Consider the following 24,871-nt stretch of genomic DNA (forward strand, 5'->3'; position numbering starts at 1 on the left):
CGACTTCTACACTCGTCACCCGAACAAGCCTGGTCGGGCACCAGGAGGCGCCCGTTGAGGGGGGGGTCCTGTTGTGTGGGCCACTGAAGAGGAGGTACTGCTGGCCCACCACCACCAGATGGCGCCCTGCTTGAAGTGCGGGCTTCAAGCACGAGAGGGCGTCGGAGCAACCAGGAGTGACAGCTGTCACTCATCATCAGCACCAGCTGTCACTCATCCACAGTTCATCACCACCACCATAAAGGCCGGACTACAACTCCACCTCCCTGCCGAGAAATCAGCCACTAGAGAGGTAATTTTCTCTGCTGAACTAAACCCTGACTTATAGTCTGAACTTATTTGCAGCCGTTTTCCTGTGGTGTTGCCTTATCTGAGGGATTGGCATTTGGTGTGATCAGCGACGGCTTCGCTTCACACTCCAACCAGATAAGTGGTTAGACAGGAGCTGCACGAGTGTGTGATTGGAGGTGGAGGTGCTCCCTCCCAAAAGAACACAGACTGTGGGATTACTGAGTGTGCGAACTCACACTCATCAATACTGTTTCTGTTCTCTGCCAGCAGTACCAGGTCTGACAGCTGGAGACGGTGGCCACCTGGGGATCCAGGACTTTGCGGCTCCGGTGTTCTTCAGATCGGTTGGCGGTGAAGGCCGTGTGGGATCCGGCTCGGTTCGGGACGGACGTCTCCTATCCTCAAGCCTGCCCACACGTCATGCTACATATAATTGTCTGTACTATCAAAACTGTGTTTGTCTGTATTCTGTTGTGCACTTCACAACATTAAATTGTTACTGTTTGGCTTATCCATTGTCCGTTCATTTAACGCCCCCTGTTGTGGGTCCGTGTTCCTACACTTTCACAACAGTGGACTCCCTAATCAGTCTACACTGGTCCTTCAGGGGTTCAAGCTGTGTTCGTGTTCAGAACATACGTGGTCATTCTGACCTTTTGTCCCCTCACCAGGCCGTCCAAGGTACAGGTTTGGCCTTCATTGCCTTCACAGAGGCCATGACCCACTTCCCGGCCTCGCCTTTCTGGTCCGTCATGTTCTTCCTCATGCTGGTTAACCTCGGCCTGGGCAGCATGTTCGGTACTATCGAGGGCATCCTCACACCGATGATGGACTCGTTCAAAGTCCGAAAGGAGTTTCTTACAGGTGAGACACCTCAACACAACACAGTGGTGCTTTGACTCAGGTCAGGTGACCTTAAAAGGGCATTTTAACTGATATTTACCTCCACCAATGAAGGTGTGGAGGAGGTTGTGTTTTGCTTCTGTTTGTTTGTGAACAGCACGGAGACCACAATTTTTCATATGTCATTATGACATTTTTAGTGAAAATTCATATCGTGATAGGCAAGGACTGATTCATTTTTCAAGGTCAAAGGGCAAAGTCAGGAAAAATCCCTGTCTTTAATGTTGAACAAATTTTCAAAAATTCACAAGTGTCAAAAAGCATCAAATTTCTTTCATATTTGAGAATGTTATGTGGGTTGGTTAAGTGTGTATTCACACACAATCAAAATTGAACCCCCAACAATGCAGGTGATCAGATACAGGAAGTAGGTGCAAAACACCAAGGTGATTCATTTATCACTAAGGCCACAATCAAAATACAAACTGTAACAAGAAATAATATCAAAACAGAATCAAGAACAAAGGCAGAAAACTATTGTGCAAATTACAAGTGACTCAAGAGTGTGCACAGGGGACAAACCAGAATAACCCAGTAAACAAACAATGGCAACACTAGGAACCGTCACCAGGGGCAGTCAGAGGGCCAGACAGGGATCACACACAAAGACACCTCATTAGTAGTGCTGGGTTGAAAAGATTGATTCACCGATTCTCATTGTAACTCCCACAGATCGATTCAAAGATTGATTTATATATATATATATATATATATATATATATATATATATATATATATATATATATATATATATATATGTGTGTGTGTGTGTATATACTTGCACTTCTCGCCAGCGTTGGAACAGCATCCCTGAAGAAATGACGCTGCAGTTGGGCTGTTAAGTTGTTTCTGACAGTTTGAAAATTATAATTTCTTTACATTGATTGTGGACCCACTGGTTCTGATTTAGAAGCAGGTCCACAATTTATTCATCCGCCTCTCTCAAAGCCATTTAAAAATGACGACCGGAACTCCTGTGTGTTGCAGACAAGAAAAGAGACTCGTCTGCCGTTTAATTCACACAGTGGTGTTTGTTTTTTGGGGGGTTTTTTTTGTTTGTTTGTTTGTTTCATTCGTTCCTCATAACGTGCCTTTTCTGTGGAAGCGCACATGAAGGTTCTCTGGTGTGGACTTACTTTCCAGTCTTTTCCACTAGCCCTTGCTGCGCGGCTGTGGGAAACATTCTCTTGCAGCGTGCCGCACACCCAGTGCTGCAGACACGAGTATTTGTAGGGGAGACCGGGACCATTTGCCCACAGAAAATTTTTAAATTTATAACTCTCTGAAACTCTATTGCCTGCATTTTGAGGGCCAAATTTTGTGAAGTAAAGCCATGAATGGTAAATGGACTGCATTTATATAGCGCTTTTCCATCTGAATGAGACGCTCAAACCGCTTTACAAATAATAAAATATTAAATATTATATATATTAAATAATGCCTCAAGTCAAATCTACAAAGTAACCTGAACCTGAACCCTGATGTGAGGGTTCTGCCATACAAGGTATTCACCACACACTGGGAGAAACTAGGGGATTAAGGACCTTGCCCAAGGGCCCTTAGTGATTTTCCAGTCAGGCCGGGATTTGAACCGAGGATCCTCTGGTCTAAAGCCAAACGCTTCACCTCCCCTAAAGCCATAGTTTTTTATCTTTGTTACAGCCTTATTTTAAAGCCAAAAGAAACAAGGCATCAGGCCAAAACATGGAAACGTGTAGAAATGTACCTGTGTCAGGGCCAATGAACCAGGTACCTTTGGTGCCCTTTTTTGGCTCACCTGGATCTGTTGAGTAATTCTGCCCTTCATTATGTTTGTAAAATAAAATTACTACTCTATCATTCTGGGAGGGGGATCCTTGCCATCAGTCTTATAGCCACCATTATTAACTACCAATACTTTATTAATTTGCTGTCAAATGTCAATATAATACTAGTATTTATATGTTGCATAACTAGACAATTAGGTAACAGCTCAAAAACAGTTTTAATAACATTAACCCAAATCGATATCAGATTGGATTGAATCGTTTCTTGAAATTTGAATCGACACCCAGCCCAACACATTCAGGCACAGACCGTAACACAGTGCAGAAAACATAAAGGACAGAACACAAACCCATAACCAGAATGGCATAAAACAGCACACCCACAACAATGGCATCCTTTATCGACTGACAGAGTTTGATCCGGATCTGATCCAGATTGGGGATTTCGTGGACATTTGAATTTAACATGGTGAACATTTTGCATTATATCTCAATAAAGGTTCCTCAGTCACGCTCATTTGTGACAATGGAGGTGCAAACTGGTACTCTCAGTGACTAGATTAAGTTTGATCTGCATCTGATCCATATTGCAGATTTAGCAGATATTTGATTCTTTTAACATTGGAAAACCCTTTTGATCTATATTTTCCTCCACCAGTAAAGTTTGGAGGAGCTATGTTGTCATCCCTGTTAATTTGTTTGTTGTTTGTGAACAGCCTGGAGGCCACAATTTTTCAGATATCTTTGTGAAATTTTTCTGCAGCTTCATATCCTGATAGGCAAGATCTGATTCAGTTTTCAAGGTCATAGATCAAAGGGCAAAGTCAGGAAAAATCTTGGAAATTGGCAAAATCCCCATCTTTAACATGGAATGAATTTTCCAAAATTCATAACTTTGTGAAGCAAGATCAAATTTCTTTCATATTTGAGAGAGTTATGTAGGATGTTGTCCTTTATTGACCGACAAAGTTTGATCCAGATCTGATCCAAATTACAGATTTTGTGGCCCATTTAAATTTCACATTGAAAACCCCATTTAATGTACTGTATATTTTACATTATATCTTATCCAATCACTGTCATATTTGAAGTGAGGTGCAGACTGGCACTCATTATTGCCTGACAAAGTTTGATCCAGATCTGATCTGGATTGTGGATTTTGTGGACATTTGAATTTAATCTTGAGAAGCCCATTTGATGTACATTTTGCATTATATCTCAAAAGTGCCTCAGTCACTCTCATTTTTCTGTTATGGATTTACCTAAACCACCAAAATTGGATGGAGATTCCAGTTTTATGCCTGCCTATCTTCCAGTTATCAGTCGAAAACCACGTGCAAATAAAGCAATGACAAATTATGCATAGCAGAGACAACCAATGTTCTGTGACAATTATCTGAAAAGAATTCAGAAACGAAAAAGAAAACCTGACAGCGCCACAAAAAAAACTTTGATTCAGTTGCATGAACTAAATGAATACTGATTTTTGATCACATCTAATTTAGCTTATGAAAAGTCACTTGTAACAGGACTTTGACCTTGAAAATTTTTTCCAAGTTAAACTTTGTGGAATTGGACACTAATGTTAGCGGAGGTTTGCGCTCTGTGAATGTGGTGCTCTAGCTTATTTATTTAATTTTGGTTTTAATTTTGCTGCATGCCTGGCAGCACGGTGCATTAGTGGTTAGCACTGTTGCCTCACAGAGAGAAGGTCATGGGTTTGATTCCCACCTGTGGCCTTTCTGTGTGAAGTTTGCGTGTTCTCCTCGTGTTTGCGTGGGCTCTTTGTGGGTGCTCCGGCCTCCTCCCACATCCAAAGACACGCAGGTTAGGTGGACTGGAAACTTTAAATTGTCCATAGGTGCACATGCAGGTGTGGAAGTGTTTGTTTGTCTATATGTGGCCCTGCGACAGACTGGCGTCCTGTCCAGGGTGTACCCTGCCTCACGCTCTATGACTGTCGAGATAGGTTCCAGCCCCCCGCAGCCTTTAATTGGAATAAGCGGTTGAAGATAAGTGTGTGTGCATGCGTGCGTGTGTGTGTGCTGTATGCCTGGCTGTGAGAGTGTGACACGTTTAAGAAGAATTCTCACTAAAGTGCATTTGGTTTCTGTTTTTGGCCATTGCCATGGAACGGGTGGGCATCGAGGGCCGAGACACTGCAGGTTTTCCATGTAACCAATCACCTCAGCAGGTGGGTTGCTGATGAGCTTCTGCTCTGAACATAAACACCTGGTTGTCAATGAAATCACCTGCTGAGACACCTGATCATTAATGAAATCACCTGCTGAGGCGATTGGTTGCACGGAAAACCTGCAGTGTCTCGGCCCTTTATGACACATGATTGCCCACCCCTGCCATGGAAGGACTTCAGTGTCTAATAAACTGTTACGTTAGGAGCTGTAGAAACTTGCATCTTACAAATTGACAGAAAAATTATGACTGCATGAGCAGAGGATCCTGATATGGATGGAACACAGTCCCTGATCTGAGCCTGAATGTGTTCTTGTTCTTTGAGTGCGCGCTGACTGATGCGTTACCACTCACCAGACCCATTTCTATGTTCCATGTTGTAACTGTTCTGCAGTGGGATGCTGCGTGCTGGCCTTCTCCATCGGACTCATATTTGTCCAGCGCTCAGGGAATTACTTTGTGACCATGTTTGACGACTACTCAGCCACCATGCCTCTGCTCATCGTGGTCTTCCTGGAGAATGTGGCCATCGCGTGGGTCTACGGGATAGATCGGTAAGTAGGAGTTATCTGTGCGATCATGTGTTTGCTCTTTCCAGCTCAGTGGGAGTTTTTTTCACAATGACTCCTGGAAACATTCCTCTTGTCAGATTCTTTGAAGACCTGAAGGACATGTTGGGCTTTGCACCGCATCGGTTCTACTACTACATGTGGAAGTACATCACGCCCATCCTGCTGGTGGTCCTGCTGTGCGCCAGCTTCGTGCAGCTGATCATGACGCCGCCCAGCTACAGTGCCTGGATACAGGAAACGGTGAGTCACTGTCTCTGGAAAACAAGGATCAGTGGAGGTGGAAGTCCCCGTGCTGAACCTAGAACAAGTGAAACGCAAATTATGGGGCTCAAACTAAGATAGGAGCCTGCTAAATATAGAGAAAAAAGCCCAAATTGTCACCAATAAACACGGGTTGGGTGTCGTGTAACCCAAACACAAACAAACAGGATGTGTGTGTAGTGTACCAACATTCACCACACCCGTTTGTTCAAGACAAAGAGAACAGGGTGTGTACTCCTTCTAAGATTCACTTGTTGGAACAAAAGGAACAAATGACACACCCCAGTGCTCACTGCCAAGCTTTTGTTTGTGTAGTTTATCACGCCAGTTCATAGTGCTTTTCATGTCTGATCACCAGGCCACTGAGACAACTGTGCCCTTCCCGCTGTGGGGTATCATCGTCTGCATCTCCCTGGTGGTGATGGCCATCCTGCCTGTTCCCGTCATCTTTGGGCTGCGCTTCTTCAACATCATCGATGAAAACCCGAACGACCTCTCTAGCGTGTCCTACAAGAAGGGCCGCATCATTAAGGAAACACCCAGGCCTGGAGAGGACGATGACACCAGCCTGATCCAAGGCAGGTCACCCAGTGAAGAGCCCTCGTCGATGTCTGGCAACAGCATCTACCGCAAGCACAGCAGTGGTGGCAGTGGCCCCGATGCAAACACTGCACCAAATGGCCGTTACGGTATTGGTTATTTAATGGCCGACATGCCGGACATGCCTGAGTCAGACTTATAGAATGACTATAATTGTAACCCCCGCCCCACCACACCCTCTGCGTGCATTTAGTCGGCATATTGTCAGTGAATATTTTACTTGTACTGTTTATTCTTTATAGACATCATAGCTGCTGTATTTGTTGTCTCTGAACCTTATACGACTGACGACTTTAAAAGGATATGTGGAAAGAAAAAAAATAACGCTGTCTGCTTGGCTACGTCCCAAACTCACTTGGAGCACCCTCGCCCATTCCTTTAGCCTGTGCAGCCTCCTCCTCATAGATCCAACAGAATAGGTGTAAGCAATCAAGTGAACGCTTAACTAGGCCTACAAGAACAACAGTCTACACGCAGGAGCTCATACACAGTAAAACTCACGTAAACCATCATCGTATAAACCGGATATTCACACTCACCGGAGAAAAGCAAAAGCCTCGATGATTTTGTATGGTTTTTAGGGATGTGAATCGTACAACAACTCACGATTCAATTCGATTCCGATTCTTGGGGTGACGATTCGATTCAGAATCGATTTTCGATTCAAAGAGCTCTGAGAAATAGTTATATTACTTAAAAAATGTTTATGTTTAAGAAAATGCAGCTTTACAAGGTTAATCAAGTGATTCTAGATGTACATTTACTTATCTGCTTTGCTCGTTCGGAGTTGGCTGGCAGTTTAGCGAAGCGCTGGTCAGTAGTCGGCAGAGACCGCTGCTCCCCTCTTTTAGCTCCGGGTGATAGCGTAGCATGTGGGCTTGCGGATTTGAAGTGTTTCCGAAGTACTTGACTTTCATTTTGCAGATTCTGTACACTACATAAGTCATGTCAAGCTCCTTCTTACGCAGCAAATAATAAAATCCAAAATGCGCCCAAACATTTGTCTTCAGCAAAGACGATACTGGCTAATTAGCTCTTTGTCCGCCATGCTAAGCTACAGCCACTGAACTCTGCAGCGCATGAGTGTTTGAAGCATGCCAGACCACCCCCCCCTCACGGGGACGCTGTAGTACGGAAGCCGTTGCCTGACAAACAGTACACGCAGCAAGTAAGCAAGATTATGTTTAAAAAAAAATGCTTTTAAAAAATCGATTGTTGGACATTTTGGATCGATTCAGAATCGTAATAAATAAGAATCGCGATTCGGACGGATTTTTTCCGACACCCCTGATGGTTTTCCATGTAATAAACACCGTATATACCAGATTTTGTAAGACGTTTAGTGCTGACACTCACTGATTCAAGAAAGTGGGTACCATATTTCCTTGATTAAAAGACCAGCTGTTTATTTTTTTCAAAACATTCTCAGACATGGGATCTAAAGGAGGCAGGGCGTAATTCAAGGCTGGTGATTATTAACAAAATGCTGCTTGTTGCCTGCACTTTAATATGGTGTTAAGTTTCACACACACATCCCTGGGTGTGATGAACCAAACCGCTTTAGATCATAGACTTCTGCCTGGCTGCAAAGCAGCGCACCTGCTAAATCAAACCGCAAAGGGCTGTGATTTGTCACTTTCCCGGTTTCACTCCTTCTCCCGTCATATTGTAAAAGTTTTTTTAATGCGCCCGCCGATTACACAAATATGACCAACGTTACAACAGAGTCGGAAAATTTGCTCAAATGACCCACATTTCATGGAGGGAAATTGTATGTACCGTACCGTTGGTTTGAAGGTTGATACTTGTTTTATACATATAATGGATTTTGTCCGTTTTATACATATAACGGATTTCAATTATAAATGACAGAATTCGCTGGTCCACCTGAATCCATTATATGCGAGTTTGACTGTATTCAACTGTCACACACACCTGAGTGAAACCACAGTATCCACTTCACATGCATTACAAAGTCAAGGACAAAAGCAGTTATGCAGGACAGGTTCAATTTGTAAACTGGCTTTGACCAAAAAAAAAACAAAACAAAAAAAAATTAGGAGCAATCTCAGCATTTTGAAAGGGAGGCTAACAGGAAAGATCTTTCGCATCCAAGGCTTCGAGATCCCAGTAATTCAAGATCAAGGGACCAATGCCTTGGAAAGCATTATGACAGCTCCCTAAAGGGCAGCCACAATCTCCACACCACCAAAGCTCAGCTGAACACCTGGCTTAAGGCCATCGAATACAGTCAGCTTCTCGGGAGGTTCAATGTATGGTGCTTTCAATACATCATCATACCATCATACATCAGTGGTGGAGGAGTTCAAAGCCACTAAGGCATGGGCAGTCAGCACACTCCTTTTGTCGGAAGACGGGAGAGTCCAGCGCGCAAGTAAGAACATCAAATGCGGCAGGAAGTGGAAGCCCCTACAAGCTGTGACAGATGCAGAAGGCCACTGGAAACACCAGAAAATTGTGGGCGTGGTATGTCAAGGACGGCTGGGCCTTGGTCACTACAGCAAGAGCAGGTGGTGCAGAGCCGACGCTAGAGCCAAAAGAAGCCTTGTGGTGAGAAGAGTCTGTGAGGCAGCAGAGGAGGACCGGTGGGTGAAAGCGATCCGACTTGCCTCCCAGGGTCGATGGACGTAGTGGGATCAGGCACAGGAGCGGCCATTGTCTTGGAAGGAGGTGTGGCAAACCGACCAAGGGAAGTTGAGCATTCTCCTGCCCAAAGGCGCTGGCAGAAGGGCTCTACAGATGGAGGCACGATAAGGTTCTTGCGGAAATCGCCAAATGGGTGGAGCAGCAGCGGGTCAAAGCCAACAACAAGCAGGCTCAAGCGTCTGAAGCCATAAAATTCATGAGGGAAGGAGAAATTGCTCATAAGACCAGCATGGCAGGTAAAAACCTACCCTCCACTTTGCAACATGCCTCCGATTAGGAGCTGAGCGTGGATTTGAAGAGGAAGCTTGTCTTCCCACTGGATGTGGCAGCGACTTCACTTCGACCAGACATGGTCTTGCTGTCCAGAAACCATTATAGCAGCAGAGCTCACAGTGCCCTGGGAAGAAAGGCTGGACATGTCTCACCAATTGAAGCTAGCCAAGTACCAGGACTTGATCGACAAAGTCGTTCTAAAAGGATGACATGCAACCATCTTTCCTATTGAAGTCGGCTGCCACGGGTTTCCTGCAAAGTCAATGCGCTTCCTCCTCCAGAGGATAGGCCTGGATCCTAAACAGGTGAAGAAAGCCACCAGGGATATAGCCGCAGCAGCCGAGTCCAGCTCAAAATGGCTGTGGCTAAAGAGAGCCCACAGCTGGAACTCTTCCGCAGAGAAGCCTAGTCAGTCTTTCCTTCCCCACTCAGGTGAGATGTACAGGTTAAGGGGTGAAACACCTGTGAACCTGAGATGCCTGCTGACGATGCAGAAGGGTTTCCACAAATGTGGCTCCAAGGAATACCATCTCAGATGACAACCTGCATTACCATTTTCAGAGTAGTTCTTGCAGTCGCAGCTTGTGGCAAAGCATCTTTGATCTTCACCCAGTCCGTTCAGCTGCTCCCTTGTTTTGTACATGGGGTCGCCTCAGCAAATCTAAGGTGGATCTGCATGCTGATTAGGCACAAGGTTTACACCAGATGCTCTTCCTGACGCAACTGCACATTACATGAAGAAATTTGGCAGGGGTGGGGTTTGAACCAGGAACCTTCTGCACTGAAACCAAGTGCACTAGCCACTTGGCCACCACCCCTGCACTCACACTAAGGGAGCTATTTTCTCAGTCCTTTAAGATCGACTTGAATTTGCCCCCCCCCCCAGTGATCAGCTTTGCCTAGTTCAGATCCCTCTGTACGTTATCACCTGATGAAACATATTTAAAAGATGTATTTTTTTGTTTTTGTTTTTTTTTCTTTTTTCAGAGACCCTTCAGGACCAGAATCTGTAGAATGAGTCCATAATGATTTTGGTTTCTCCACATGTATGAAGAACTAGGTGAAGAATAGTTTATATATATATTGCGACAGACTGGTGTCTTGTCCTAGGTGTACCCCGCCTCGCGCTCTATGACTGCTGGGATAGGCTCCAGCCCCCTGCGACCCTTGAAGAGTATAGTGGGGTGTATGTGATTTCCACAGCTGCTAAAGGAACGGGAACGAGGGTCCAGAGGTCTTCTTGGGACCCAGCCTGTGTTTGGGGGCCAGGTAAATAAAGCCAACCTGAAGTCCTGCTGAGAAAATGGTTGTAGTTTATGCTGACTGATACCTACTGACAGTAAAGGACCATAGCAGCCACGCTGTTGTGTGAGACTAATGCATAGAATTAGCAGAAGTTACAGTACTAGAAACCACTGCATCGATGAGTTCACAAACACTTTTCTCCCAAACTTTCCTGAACACCAATGGCTTCTGTTTGCTTTGGTACTCTGCTGTAGTGCATGTTCAGATTGGAAGCATTTTTGGGGCATGTAATCATGATGAACAAGATGACCATTATGATTGTGTTCCCCAAAGTCATATTTTTGGGGTGAAGTATAACAAAAATATCTATAAGTTTACATGGCAGCAACTGGCCTTCTTGTTTGTCTTAAGGACATTTCTCCATTCAACAAATTATCTTCTTCAGTTAAAAAGCAATGAGTGAAGATTAACAAGAAGTACTTTTACTGCACTGTTAAACATCTAGAGGAGTGATAACTGTCGATAACATGTAAATTATGGTGTGAAAAACAGAAAACAAATGTCCTGGTCTTTGGGATGGATTCATCATCTCAACAAGGTTCCAAATACGCCTGGAAAAGTAATATGTGTTTATAAATTTGTTTGTACCCTTATTGGATAGTAATGTTTGGAAAATGGTTGCCAGTTATGTGGAGTCAAATTCCACATATTTTGGCTCAAACGTGAAATTGGCCGATATGGTCCTTTAACTAGCAAGTTATCTGTTTTGGTTGTCACAACAATGCAAGGCTAACCCCATTTTTATTGGTGTTAAGTGCACGTCAGCATAATTCAGTCACAATAAAGACAAAAGTGTGCCTATCTAATTTATATTTGTTTATAGAATACATGATGGACACTGTATATTTAAGGTATTCTGTAAATATAATATAAATATTATAAATATGTGTATCTTCGTTTGGTTATCAGAATGTTTTTAAGGTTCAGAAGTACTTCAAATCATTAACTCCAGTTTTGTTTTGTTTTTTAACTAATGTGCTGTAACTGTATCCAAGGACCACGTCCTGCCTGTAAATACTTTTTCCATGAAATGGCTTCAAAGGCAACGTCTGTTTCCCCATCAATATTAAAGATCAAATATGGTTTAAAGTGCTGCTGCTGCTGGTGTTTTTATTTATATATATATATATATATATAATTTTTTGTTTTTTTTACTTCCTTAAAGGCTTTTCTTAAAAAGAAGACCTGAAAGTTCAGTTACAATTTGCCAGAAGGTACATCTGAGACGTAAGCCTAGATTTGATGTTTTGGTGAAACGAAATCCTCCTCTATCCCACTTCATCATGAAGCTGTATAACTGGGTATGCAAAATGCAAAGCTTGCACTGTGCACAGTTTCTCCAATCACAGCCACAGAAGCCTATAACGTCTTCTGGGGTGTCTTGGTGGCTTTCCTCACTCTTCTTCTTGCGCAGTCACTCAGTTTTTGAGAACTGTCTACTCCAAGCAGATTTACCAGAGTGCCATACTGTTTGTATTTTGTCATAATTTATGTAAATAAAGTCCAAGACATAGTCAGTGGCAGCTTCACTGTCAGAGAGCCTCGTCCACAACTACCACAAAAGACTCCAACCTGTCATTGATGTTAAAGGGGGCACACGGTATTGTCTAAACTTTTGACACAGGAAGGGAGGGGGAATGAGGCAGGCAAAGGCAGCACAACAAAACAGTTGTTTGACAATAAATGGCTTCACCCAAACCATTCATGTTCTCTGAAAAATAGCCAAAAACTCTGCCAGGGTATGCAAACATTTGAGCATAGCTCTATATAAACTGTAATTAATCTGCGACTCCATTTTTAACATAAGCAGCAGTTTGCCTACATTCCATTTAACAGGGCGTTGGGCTGTTTCCTAATAGCTACATAAACACTGTCGAAAAACGAGTATTCAGGAGTACTTTGTTTTCAGCAGTCTCCATAGCTGTTCATTGTGATTGGCGTATGCTTACAGAATGCACAAATTCATACACCAATATCACATGACCTCAGCCAAAATCTGAGGTTATGAATTCTGTGCAACATGTTCTTTATCTTTTGCTGTTCATGTTTACTGTACCATCAAAGAAATGGCATACCATCTTGTACAAATGTGCTCCAAGAAATGATTAATTTTGTCTTCAGTTGGTGCAAAGTTTCATTGTACAATAAGCAAATGGCTTAATGATGGGTTGAGTAGAAAGCAGCTGGGCACATTCTGATCTTAACTTGGCAGTAATAAATATGGTGAGAGAGTTTATCTTGGCTATGATCTGAATTGTGTTAAATGGACTAAAACATAATAAATACATCCACTTGACATGTTGCACTCGGTTTGTTTTTGGAACAGTGGTACTGTTTCTTTAGTTGAGTTACATACATCATCGTAGGTGCCAGCATGCTTCAAAGCCTCCTCATGAACGATGAGGATTTCAACGCCCTCAAGGCACTGGAGTTGGTTATTGACTATAGAAAGAACCTAGTCCTGGTCAACCCCATCACCCTGTGTGACTCCCCAGTCGCCATTATGGAGTCCTTCCGTTACTTGGGGATCACCGTCACCCAGGACCTCAAGTGGGAGCTGAACAGCTCTCACCAAGAGAGCACAACAGAGGATGTACTTTCTGTGGCAGCTAAGGAAGTTCAATCGGCCAAAAACAATGATGGTGAACTTCTACACTGCCATCATCAAGTCCATCATCTCCTCCTCCATCACTGTCTGGTACGCTGTTGCCACCGCTAAGGACAGGTGCAGACTGCAGCATATCATCCACAAGCAGAGAAGGTAATTGACTGCAATCTGCCATCGCTCCAGAGCCATGAGGTGAGCAAGGAAGATAGTGGTCGATCCCTCTCACCCAGGACACAAACGTTTTGACACCCTCCCCTCTGACAGATGACTGAGATCCATCAGCAAGACTTTCAGTCTGCCTAACCTGCATGTCTTTGGATGTGGGAGGACGTCAGAGCACCCGGAGAGAACCCACACAAACAGGGAGAACATGCAAACTCCATACAGAAAGGCTACAGGTGGGAATCGACCCCTGACCTTCATGGTGTGAGGCAAAATGTTGAATTATTTGTACTTTGGTTGGATATGCACGGAAACAAAAGCACGGCAGCTCATCTCTTCAAAAATTCGCAACTCCAGAAGGAAGTTGAGCAACACTCTGTCTTTGTCAGATCATCTTCAGATGCAGAGGAATGCATGGTTTAAAACACGAAAATGATGGTTTAACTGCCCAATTGTCAAATTACAACACAAAGTTGGGCAATTTTTGGTAAATTTGAAAATGAAGTAAATTTCATTTCTGCCACACCTGTAATAAATATGGTTACTGTGTACACACAGCCTAATGGGTCATAAACATAGACTGTACATATAATAGGAAAAACAAGCCTGAGTACTTCATTTCCTGAGTGACATGCCATTTAGTAAGAAAGACACTTTTAAATTTTAAACAGATTTTTCAGAGTTTTGAGGGAGAGAATTTATAAAATACACCTATTGTATTCCATTTATGCCCAAGGCCATCAAAATCTGGGCATGGGGTATTGAGAAGGCTTTGTGTCCATCTGTCTATCCATCCGTCTGTCTGTGCTCAGCATAAGTCCAGTCCTATTACGACCAGGATCTTCAAATTCACAGGGAACATTCTTGGCACACCGACCTTGGACAAGTTCAAAGATGGCTGACATTGACCTATTTTAAGAGGTTAAAAAGTCACATTCTGTTTCCTATTTTATGCTATGAATCATGCAGATCTGTTTTTGTTGTTGTTTTGTTGGGGGGGCAGCACTCCGTGTTCACTGGACGAGAAATGTACCGACAGTTCATGAAGACTATTTCGAGTCAGGATATTATGATGACCTTGACGTGATTATGCTTCAAATAAATTCTTGCTTGAAAAATATCAAGCTCAGTTTAAAATATAACAACATTAACAAAAATTTCCAGTGGGCCGGGGATGGGAACAAGGTCAAATGTGCGTACGCGGTTGTAAAAGTCGCAATAAAAATATTGTCAGCTTTACCTGGTTGGGTGACATACCGAGGGCCGTAGCGCACCTTGACGTCACTGGCTGGTCTCTCTGGTGATTCAAAACTGGTTTGTTTCCTGGATCAATATAACACTTTTCTTATATGTTATGTAAAAGCTAGCAAGAAGAAGTAAACACTTCTAAAACTGAAAATACTGTTTTTGCTACCTGATAACATCTCTGGAGTGATTTACAAGACATCTCACGGATGTAACTGTGGTAACGCCACTGGGTGGAGTAGCTAACTGCTAATGGCCCAGTCACACTGTATACAACGATTCCTGAACGAAGGGAAAAAGTAAAAAAAAGTCACAATTCGTTGAGAAAAGGTTGACGAAAGAGCTTTATCACTGAATAGCCTGCGAAGCAAGAGTGCAAAAGAGACGAAAGAGGAACTAAACAAAACCGAAGCTAATGTTGATCTCAATGCTTTAAACAAAAGCGCCTGGAGCCACAACTGGAGCAGTGTGTGTCTGCATCTGTGAGTTCCAGGACGCGGTGCTGAGACAGAGCTCATAGTGCCTGAGACCTGGAGAAACTGCAAACAGAAGCTGTGGAGATCTGTGCGCATGTTGGTGGGTCCACCTGCTCTGGTTCCTCCTCCAGAACAAAAGAGGGATCATCTCCTTCATCATCAGAATCCTCGCTGTCTGACGACATGCTGCATGCTCCGTCTTGCTTCAATAAAAAAAAAAAACTCTGGTGTGCCGTGGTCGCTGCTGTATCACTGTATTACATTACTAATCCATATATATTGATTTATAACAGAAAACTGTCAAAAGGGCAGTAAATTGATCAGTCCATGTGATCGCCACGACCTGACTAAATATTAAATATTCCAGACAGGCAGCACTTTGTGTTCACTGGGCGAGAAATGTACCCATAGTTCATGAAGACTATTTCGAGTCGGGATATTATGGTGACCTTGACGTGATTATGCTTCAAATAAATTCTTGCTTGAAGAATATCAAGCTGGGTTTAAAATATAACAACATTAACAAAAATTTCCAGTGGGCCGGGGATGGGAACAATTACCTCCGTTTTCAGCCGCCGATGGCCTATATGCTGGGTTTAAATCCAAGTGAATGGTTCAGGTGTGGACCGGGAGCCGTAAACTCCTCCCCACCACCCGGATATAAAAGCAGGCATGTATCATCTCTTCTGATACACAGACATCATGCATCAGTCTGATTGGATTGGACACCAGCACTTTCAAGTTGAAAATTCTGGGCGCGTCCCTATTTGTCAAAAAAGTGTCTGTGTCCCTGGCCGTGAGACTGGGTCACTCTGCGGCCCTGCATCCATTATCAAGAATCAACGTCAAGACTTATGTGATCCCTACCACTCCAGGATATGCAATCAGGAGAACCTGTTTTTAGGAATCATGACCAAATATGTGGTTCTGGGTATGGTGAATCACAACGCATTCAGCAGCAGAAGAGATTTGTCGTCGTTAGAATTTGGACACCATGATGTGGAGTACCTCGCACTCAGTCAGAATGAGAGACAGGTGCTGACTAAAGCTTTCCAGCATGAATTTAACAACGGACTCTCGGTGAGGGAGTTTTATAATCTGTACACGGCTACGGGGGGACACCTCAAGGACTTACCTCTCTGCATCGACCAGTGTCTCGGCCCTTCATGGCAAAAATGAATGACAAAATCCAGTGTCTCGGCCCTTCATGGCACATGATTGTCCACCCCTGACATAGTCCATAAAAATATCCTTCAATTTAAACCCGGAGGAGGACAGCGGTGCTCTGAGTCCCGTATCCACAGGAACCCTACAACTTGAAATGAGATCCAGAGTCGCGATTCCTCACACCATCATGCTGATCTTGTATGTGTGTTATAATTTTCTCCTGGAAATTAATTCCAAGCACCAGGTCCTCATGGATTATTACTGATGAACACCCTGGAATTGGAGGCTGTTATGAGGGGATTAATAGGAGGCCTGTTCAGTGGTGTTTGGGCGTCTGACAAGTTAATCCAGGTCAAACCGAGACCTCCCATCTATTTTATTGGAAACACCCACCCGAGACATTTACCAAGGGAACACTGGCTGGCGATCAAAAGATGGTTGAGCCACATTTTTTGACTCATTCGGCCTTAACCTGGACTTCGAGTACTATCCTAAAAGCATCCTGCAATATCTGGAGAATCAACCAGGGATTAAAAACATTTTGTATCACAACAAACAGCTTCAACACGAACCGTCGGATGCATGCAGGCAACACTGCCTGTATTATCTGTATAACAGAGCTGCCGGGATGTCGTACCAATATGTGTTGTCTTTATACAGCGATAATGTTATTATGAACAATGATATGGTTTCTGATTTTGTGAAAAGATATCACTATTGCTTTAAGAATAAATGCAATGCCTCCTGTAACCAGTTAGCCAGCCCTTTCCACACGTTTAAAAATTGTCATGTTTGTGCTGATTAAAGAAATGCTGGTCTTTGAGCCGGATTGCTGTCCATTGTCCTGAATTTTATTTATTTATTTATTTTATGTTTTTGTGAAAAAAAAATGTTACGGATGTGTTGAGAGCGGTCTTCTCATCACATTTTTAAAGTTTTGTTGCGTTTGCACGCTTTAAAACATTGTTATTGAATAAAGAAAAAAGTGTTGACCTTTGACCCCTGGCTGCAGTGCTGAAATTGTTTTATATTTTTGTGAAAAAAATGTTATAGATGTGTTGACAGTGGTCTCCTCATCATATCTTTGAAGTTTCATAGTGTTTGCATGTTTAAAACATTGTTATTAATTAAAGACAAAGTGTGGACTTTTGACCCCTGGGCGCTGTCCTTGGTGCTGAAGGCAGGATTTTTGAACCAGCTGCTGATTAAAACTGCTGAAGACCTTTTATTAGTTTTACTCAGTTTTATTCGCAATGAGATGAAAAAAGTAATTATTTATTAAAAATGATGAACACAATATCCAGTATGTTTTTTTATTTGATGCACGCTGCCACATCGACTGCAGCCATCCTCCTTTGATGACGAGAAACCTTCCCAGTGCTGGAAGTCTTTTTTGTTAAGTTTCTTCCTAGCGGGTGACTTGGTTGTAAGGTGGTTTTCATCTGGGGAGCTGCTCCTCCCTTTTTAAGCTTCTGAAACTGCTCGCGGGTTTGCGGGTTTGATACACATGTGACAGGAATGTTTTGCTCCTGTAAAGTATTGAGAAAAGTTTCCCAGCCTGTAGGGGGTTAGATTTCTTCAACGAAGATTCGAGATGTTTCATAAGATCTATGGCATGATACCCCCTCACACCTTTGTAAATAAATTCCCCCGACGGACTCCAGCGCGTATCACCCTTTGACAATTTTCTCATAATATATTCAGCATTTCTACGGTCTCTGGACGGAATGTTCTTCAGGACTTCACTCACAGTGTCCTCTTCGTCCAGCATGGCACGCATTTGCGAGTCTAGATAGTTTTCAGCCGTCTGCCTGACGTTATTACCACTTGATGGCTGTAAGACGGTATGACTGAGTTGCTGCCGCTGCTGCGGACTCACTAAGAAAATCTTTTGCGCGGATTTGAGTGCCATTACCCTCTGGGCAGTATTAGACTTATGTTATAGCAGGCACGGTTGTGGCTAGCAGAGGCAGGAGAAAGCCGCCTGCCTGAATCAGCGCTCCATGCTTCCTTTTGTAGCTGGTTTTTCTGTCTGTGAGAAGACGTAAAAAGTGTGGAATTGAGACTTTCTCAAAGCGATATTTCCCTTTAAAATATTCAAAGCAATCTCGGATAAGGTTCTCAGGAGCTCTGACCCGCACGTTTTCAAGATGTGCTGACGCTGCTTCGCCCCGGCTTTGATTAGCATTTTAAGAGCGGGGGTGTGGAAGTAAACCCAACCTCAGTCTGATCTGGACACCCCTGCATACAATCCAGTAATAAATACCCATAAGGTACGCTTGTAACATCATCAAGAACCTCCAAAAAAATATTGTTTTCTGCCAGGAAACATTTGATGAGCCAGAATGTTCATCTGTAACTTGTTGCTGGGTTTTTTAAACAGCACCATATAATTACAATTCAAGCTGATGGTTCAACTGTATTTCCCTTTATGAAATACATTCTGTGTGATCATTATAACACTCATATTCTGATGATGTCTGTACTGGGTAAAAATTCTTACAACTTCAGGATGATCCGTTGCTTGAAAGATGAGATCGTACAAACTAATCAGATGACTCTGACCTTCAGGAAAAAGACTTTCATCTTCAAAGGAATCAGGCAGACCTTGTAAAAATGTAATATTTTTATTCTTCACCCTCAGTTCCGAATACAGAGGCTGGTCGGATGTATAGACCCATATAACGTTGTCTGACACATATCTCATGGTGTGGTTACAATTTTCCAGCAGTGTTTTCACAAACACAGTTTTTCCAGAGCCACTCGGTCCGACAATGAGACAGGAGAATGGGAGTTGAAGTCTGGTGTCAAAATCGACTGTGGCGGTAGAGTGAGACATGTTTCAAAATCCAAAGGGCTCAGTTTCCCCATCCTTTAAAAGGCGCCGCTTGTCATACACCACTCTGAAGGTTTTTAAATGATATGTTTGTCAGACTGAAACCGCTTTTATGATGTTTAATTCCCTGCTGCGACATTTTGATTTTGATGATTTTGATTTTTGATTTTGACATTTTGATGCTGCGAGGGTGGGGTCTTTTATATAACCCTCGATGAGATCTTTGACGCTGACAAAGTTTATTTTCTGACAGCTATCTCACGTTTGAGTGATCCCCTTCACCCGCATAAGTGTTTTACCTCTGAAGGTTATATGAGCATAACTTTCGGGTCCCGCTGTGGCGAATTCAACAGTGGTGTCACTGTCTAACTCATCAGTAAGCTGACGCAAATAATTACCGGTAGGCAACAGTGTTTCATCCTGCCGACAAATGTAGATCAGCCTATCAGTATCATAATACAGAATCCTGTCAGGGTTTGCCACAGCCTCCATAAAACCGTACAAGGTCAAATGTGCATACGCGGTTGTAAAAGTCGCAATAAAAATACAAGTATTGTCAGCTTTACCTGGTTGGGTGACATACCGAGGGCCGTAGCGCCATTGAATCATAGCCACCCGACTGCTGATGTTGTGAAAGTGTAGGTACACGGACCCACAACAGGGGGCGCAATGAACGGACAATGGAGAAAGGTGAATAACAAGTTTTACTGTTGTGAAAAGAGCACAACCAATACAACAATTAATAATTTGGAGTTTGAAGCCGAAATCTGCTGGTGTCGTGTGGGCAGGCTCGAAGGTAGGAGGCGTCCGTCCTAGTCGAACCGGAACCACCCAGATTTCCTCTGCCACCGAACCCCAGAAGTACTGGAACCGCCAAGTCCCGAATTCCCAGGTGGCCACTGCCTCCGCTCGTCGGATCCGGTACTGCTGGCGGGAAAGAGCACAAACACACAGGTATGGGTGCGACAGCACCCAGTAGACAGAGAGGGGAGAAGCCGCCTCCACCTCTTGTTACAATGAAGCAGGAAAGGTGAGTACTTATCCAAGCAAGTAGCTTTCTGTAGTCAGCTGTCCTGAAAAGGTTTACCAAGGTTTATCAGAGTCTTCAATATGAGCTTGCAGAGAAGGTTACCTTAATCTCAAGGCGATATCTCGGCACTGAGGTGGAGACGCTGTCCTGCTGATATACCTCCGTCCTGAGTGCAGTCAGCTGTGTCCAGTAATGGGTGACAGCTGTCACCCTGGCAGCCTTCGTCGGCGGCAGCGCCCTCTGGTGCCTGGAGCCCGCACTCCAGGCAGGGCGCCCTCTGGTGGTGGTGGGCCAGCAGTACCTCCTCTTCAGCGGCCCACACAACAGCTGAGGAATGTTAGATAAGTGATGTTGTACTGATCATAAAACAGAAATCTGAACAACTCATCCACATTCTTGATGAGTTTGGTCTGTGTTAGATTCATCCATTTACCCCAGAAGGAGTTCAGACAAATCTTTGCCATCTGTCGTTTTGCAATATTGTATTTTTTTTTCTGGGTCTAAACGAATGTTCTGATGCACCCAGTAGTCTGTGATATATTTTTCTCTGCTCTCAGGATCTGTATCAAATTCAGAAGGGAAACCGGAGGCTTCCTTCGTATGTTGTAAGAAAGTGTTTATGTACCCCCAAAGATTTTATCGCTTTTAAAATGCAATAAATTGCTTTTCAAAATACCAGACTTCAAAAATCTTAGCTACAGTGTAGCCTGTATCCAAACCTTTCTGGAATTCTGGGGTAGCCCATGTTCCACACAGAGCTCTCTGCTGATCGGTGTGTGTGTGTGTGCAACGGCCCCGCCTGATTGTTTTCATTACCACACGTGCGACACAGAGCAAACACCAGCTTGCCACAAGGAGTGGGAGAGGATGGGAAATTTTAATCACCGGAGTGGATACACAGTGGCTTTGATGAGCCTGAAATAAGTCCTGGGATCTTGGAAATTTCTGATGATAAGCCCGGCATAGCACGCAGAGTAGCTATTTTTTCCTGACAAGCAGCTTGCAGCTCTTCAAATGAGGTGTTTGTCAGAGCATTTATCTCGTGCTGTGTAAAAGGTGAAGGACAACCATGGTAAAAACAGCCAAGAAACTCCCAGACTTTTATGCTTCCATTGATCTTAGCATTGCCATCCACATAATAACCCCCTATTTTTTTTTCTCACCCCTGTTTAGAGCATGATAGATCACTATGTTTTGTGTCTCAACAACCCATTCTAACCACCGCTACATCCAAATATTTTTTATGCCGCATTCTATAATTGTCACCGGATGGGATCGCCAGCATTTTTGGGGGAGGAAGTTGGTTTTAAAGACTTTCATGCATTTTTTTTTTTTTTTTTTTCTGAACAGGTGTGGAAACTCACCTCTGTGGAGGAATCTGTCTTTTAGCTGAATTCCCATGGCTTTCGGCATTTGTGCCAAACGCACTGTGAGAAATGATAAGGAATCTATATATTTCTGTTTAAACCCTCCATCTGTCATGAGTAATAGTTTACTCTCGGTCATAATCGCAGCAGGGGTTATGCCTTGCTCAACTAAATACTGTAGAAGCAGATATCCGTCAAAACCTTTGGAGTTGTGAGCTATGAACACGTATTCTTTGAATTTTCTTGTTCTAAAATGTTTAAAGAACCGGGCTATGCAGTCTGTCCCCCGTGCATTCCAAAAATCCACAGTCTTTGTTACAGTACTGATGTAAAATGGTACATGTTCGCCGTCATTACTGACAAAACGTTTCAAAGTCATAAAACATGTATTTGTTGGAATGCGCCTCTTCAGCTTTGAGCTGTGTCATATAGCAGAGGTGTCCCTCACTCAATTCTTTGAGCACCTCACTGCATATTGGACATGTTTTTTGCTTACAGACGTGCTGAGTGCTGTTTTTAGAGAACGCTATGAAATACTCGCGTTTACATCGAGGGCATATTTTCCTGTTATCACACACGCTAACAAATTCAGCAGCGAGAGGACAGTACTTAGGCTGTTTGTGCAGGCTGTAACGCCCCGAGCGACATGTCATGTTACAGTCTCTGCTAAATACTGGGTTATATTCTGTATAACAGTCTGAGGTTTCACAAATTTTACAATACGACGGACAATTATGAGAAGTAGGGCTGTTATACCCGGCGTGGAAAAAAATCGCATACATATTTCACCCCCAAAAACTGTTTCAGGTTTTTCTATCCCATAATAATGGTTTCTGAAGAGAAATAGAAATACTGTTTTCTGTTGCAGCTGCATTAGCTTCCCTGTCTGGAATTTTGCCAGCTTTCTTTCCCCTTCAGGTCTGAAAAACACCACAATTTTGTATCCCAGAGGGCTTTCAAATTTTCCCACCTTTGAGAGATATTGGTGTGTCAGCCGTTAACCCCACACTAATTTGTAACGTGTGCACCTGCTCCTCAGCTTCCTGCGTGGCGAGATGAGGGTTCAATAATAACATAAATGGTTCTCGGGATTATACACGATATTAAGCCATCAGGATTTTTTCTGTATAAGGGTGATTCTTTAACTACGGGCACTATTGGCCTTGTAAATGTAATTTCCACCACACCATTGCCTTACAATATAAAGCGCCTCGGGGCAACTGTTTGTTGTGATTTGGCGCTATATACATGTGCTCTGATGTCACTGTTTATCTCCATAGAAACTACCCAAACAATCTTTCATACACACTGTTTAGGGACATTACAGTGTTGTGGTGGAAATTATGGCAATAGTGTGGGACAACTACATTTTGTTTAAACAAAATCACAACAGTTGTATGACATTGAATACCCCAATTATGTTATGATTATTTTACTGATATTTTATTCAGAGATATTTTAAAACATTAGAAAAAACGTTTCTTTACCATTCATTTTTATCATTGAAGATCAAAAGTCTGGGTGTGGGACAAACACAAAACGGCAATATTTGCATATAATGATGCTGAAAAAAGGTGAAAAAGTCATCATAGACTACTAGAACAAATTTCTCAACACACTTTCATTGTAAAGATAACTAAAATAAAAGTGTGAAATTTCCCCTTTTTTCTGTTTTTCATACTGTTGTGTGGGCCGCTGAAGAGGAGGTACTGCTGGCGCACCACCACCAGAGGGCGCCGCCGCCCCACAGGAGCAGCCTCGGTAACAGCTGTCACCCATCACCTGAGACAGCTGACGGCAATTATCACTGGGGTACATCAGCAGGACGGCATCTCCACCTCATCGCCGAGATATCGTTCTACCTGGAAGGTAATAATCTCAGCTGACTGCTTGACAGTAACCTTTGTGATTTTTGTGAGTGATTGCAGACTTTTTTCTCCAACGAGAGGTGGAGCAGTACCAGGTCCGACACGCGGAGGCAGTGGCCACCTGGGAGTTCGGAACTTGGCGGCTCCAGTATTCCCGGGGTCCTGTGGCGGAGGAAACCGTGTGGTTCCGGTTCTACTTTGGAGAGGCGTCTCCTATCTTCGAGCCTGCCCACACGACACCTTTGTGAATTGAACTTTGTCCATTGTTGTAATTTGTTGTGTTTGTTGTGCACGTTCGCAACAGTAAAGTGTTATTTGACCTATTCCATTGTCCGTTCATTTGCGCCCCCTGTTGTGGGTCCGTGTTCCTACACTTTCCCAACACATACAATATGATCAAAGGACATAATAAGTGCCCGTAGTCTAAGAATCACCCATAACCTCCTGATTTTAGGAGGTCATCTATTTTATACTTACCTCCCCCATTTTGATTACAAATGGCCTGGACGACTAATTCCAGAGAGCTGTTGGATAAAGCATTAGAGTTCGATTGCACTAAACATTCTAAAATATTTTGACATCTTACATCGGTTTCAGTGTTGTATGCAGTGATTAGCACAGTGTGATTGTGAATGGAATCCCCATGAATTTCCATTTGGATAAAGTCCCCGCCCCTAGCATGCGATAAAGCTCTTTCCATCCAGGTTTGGAGAGCAGCCATGACATTATGATAAAATTCAGCATAGTCAGGGATTTCCCCGGCATGCAGGCTGTCTGATTTTGATATTTTTAAATATCAATATTATGATATTCCTGGTGACATTAGTTGTCCCGGCACCCGACATCAGGGGTTCATTGCTGCAGCCTGGTTGTACTTTGGATCCATATAGGTCCATTGATGCCTGTGAAAGGCCCATCATATGAAAATGGACAAACCCTGCATGAAAACACTTAAATGTTTTCTTTCAAGACCCAGATCAGCTGATTTAAAGTGGTGGCAGCACTGACTTTGGTCATGTCACCACTAACCCATAAATGCATAAAAAGATGGAGCATTGGTTACTCAGTTGTGTGATGAAAGAAGCCTAAAAACACCTTATCTTTGAGTCTGAATCAGCTAAGCTAACAGGCTAACCTTGGATCAGGTGTTAAGTGTTATTTTTAGGTGCTGCATGGTGGTTGTCATGAGGGTTTGGTGTAGACATTAAAAGTTATGACCCCCTTATTTTCCACACTAAATGTAAGTCACTCCGGCTTCTCCCTTATCTCATTCAGGATCGA

The 24,871-nt window shown here is 43.3% G+C and overlaps 1 protein-coding gene and 1 long non-coding RNA gene across 2 annotated transcripts in view; both read left to right on the forward strand.

Moving 5' to 3' along the window:
* slc6a15 (solute carrier family 6 member 15) overlaps nucleotides 1–6,750 on the forward strand; it is a 73,660-nt gene extending 66,910 nt beyond the window's left edge. Inside the window, 4 exon segments of the mRNA XM_034175910.1 lie at nucleotides 963–1,155; nucleotides 5,548–5,707; nucleotides 5,803–5,965; nucleotides 6,345–6,750. Of these exon segments, the coding sequence (XP_034031801.1) occupies nucleotides 963–1,155; nucleotides 5,548–5,707; nucleotides 5,803–5,965; nucleotides 6,345–6,728 (900 nt within the window). The 3' untranslated portion in view covers nucleotides 6,729–6,750.
* Nucleotides 6,751–7,467: 717 nt separating this feature from the next.
* Nucleotides 7,468–11,924, forward strand: LOC117515382. The gene is made up of 2 exons (XR_004562135.1): nucleotides 7,468–10,752; nucleotides 10,796–11,924. It is a non-coding gene; the product is annotated as an uncharacterized LOC117515382 (long non-coding RNA).
* The last annotated feature ends 12,947 nt before the right edge of the window (nucleotides 11,925–24,871 follow it).

The sequence above is a fragment of the Thalassophryne amazonica genome, chromosome 8 (genome assembly GCF_902500255.1).
Source record: "Thalassophryne amazonica chromosome 8, fThaAma1.1, whole genome shotgun sequence".
Classification (NCBI taxonomy): domain Eukaryota; kingdom Metazoa; phylum Chordata; class Actinopteri; order Batrachoidiformes; family Batrachoididae; genus Thalassophryne; species Thalassophryne amazonica.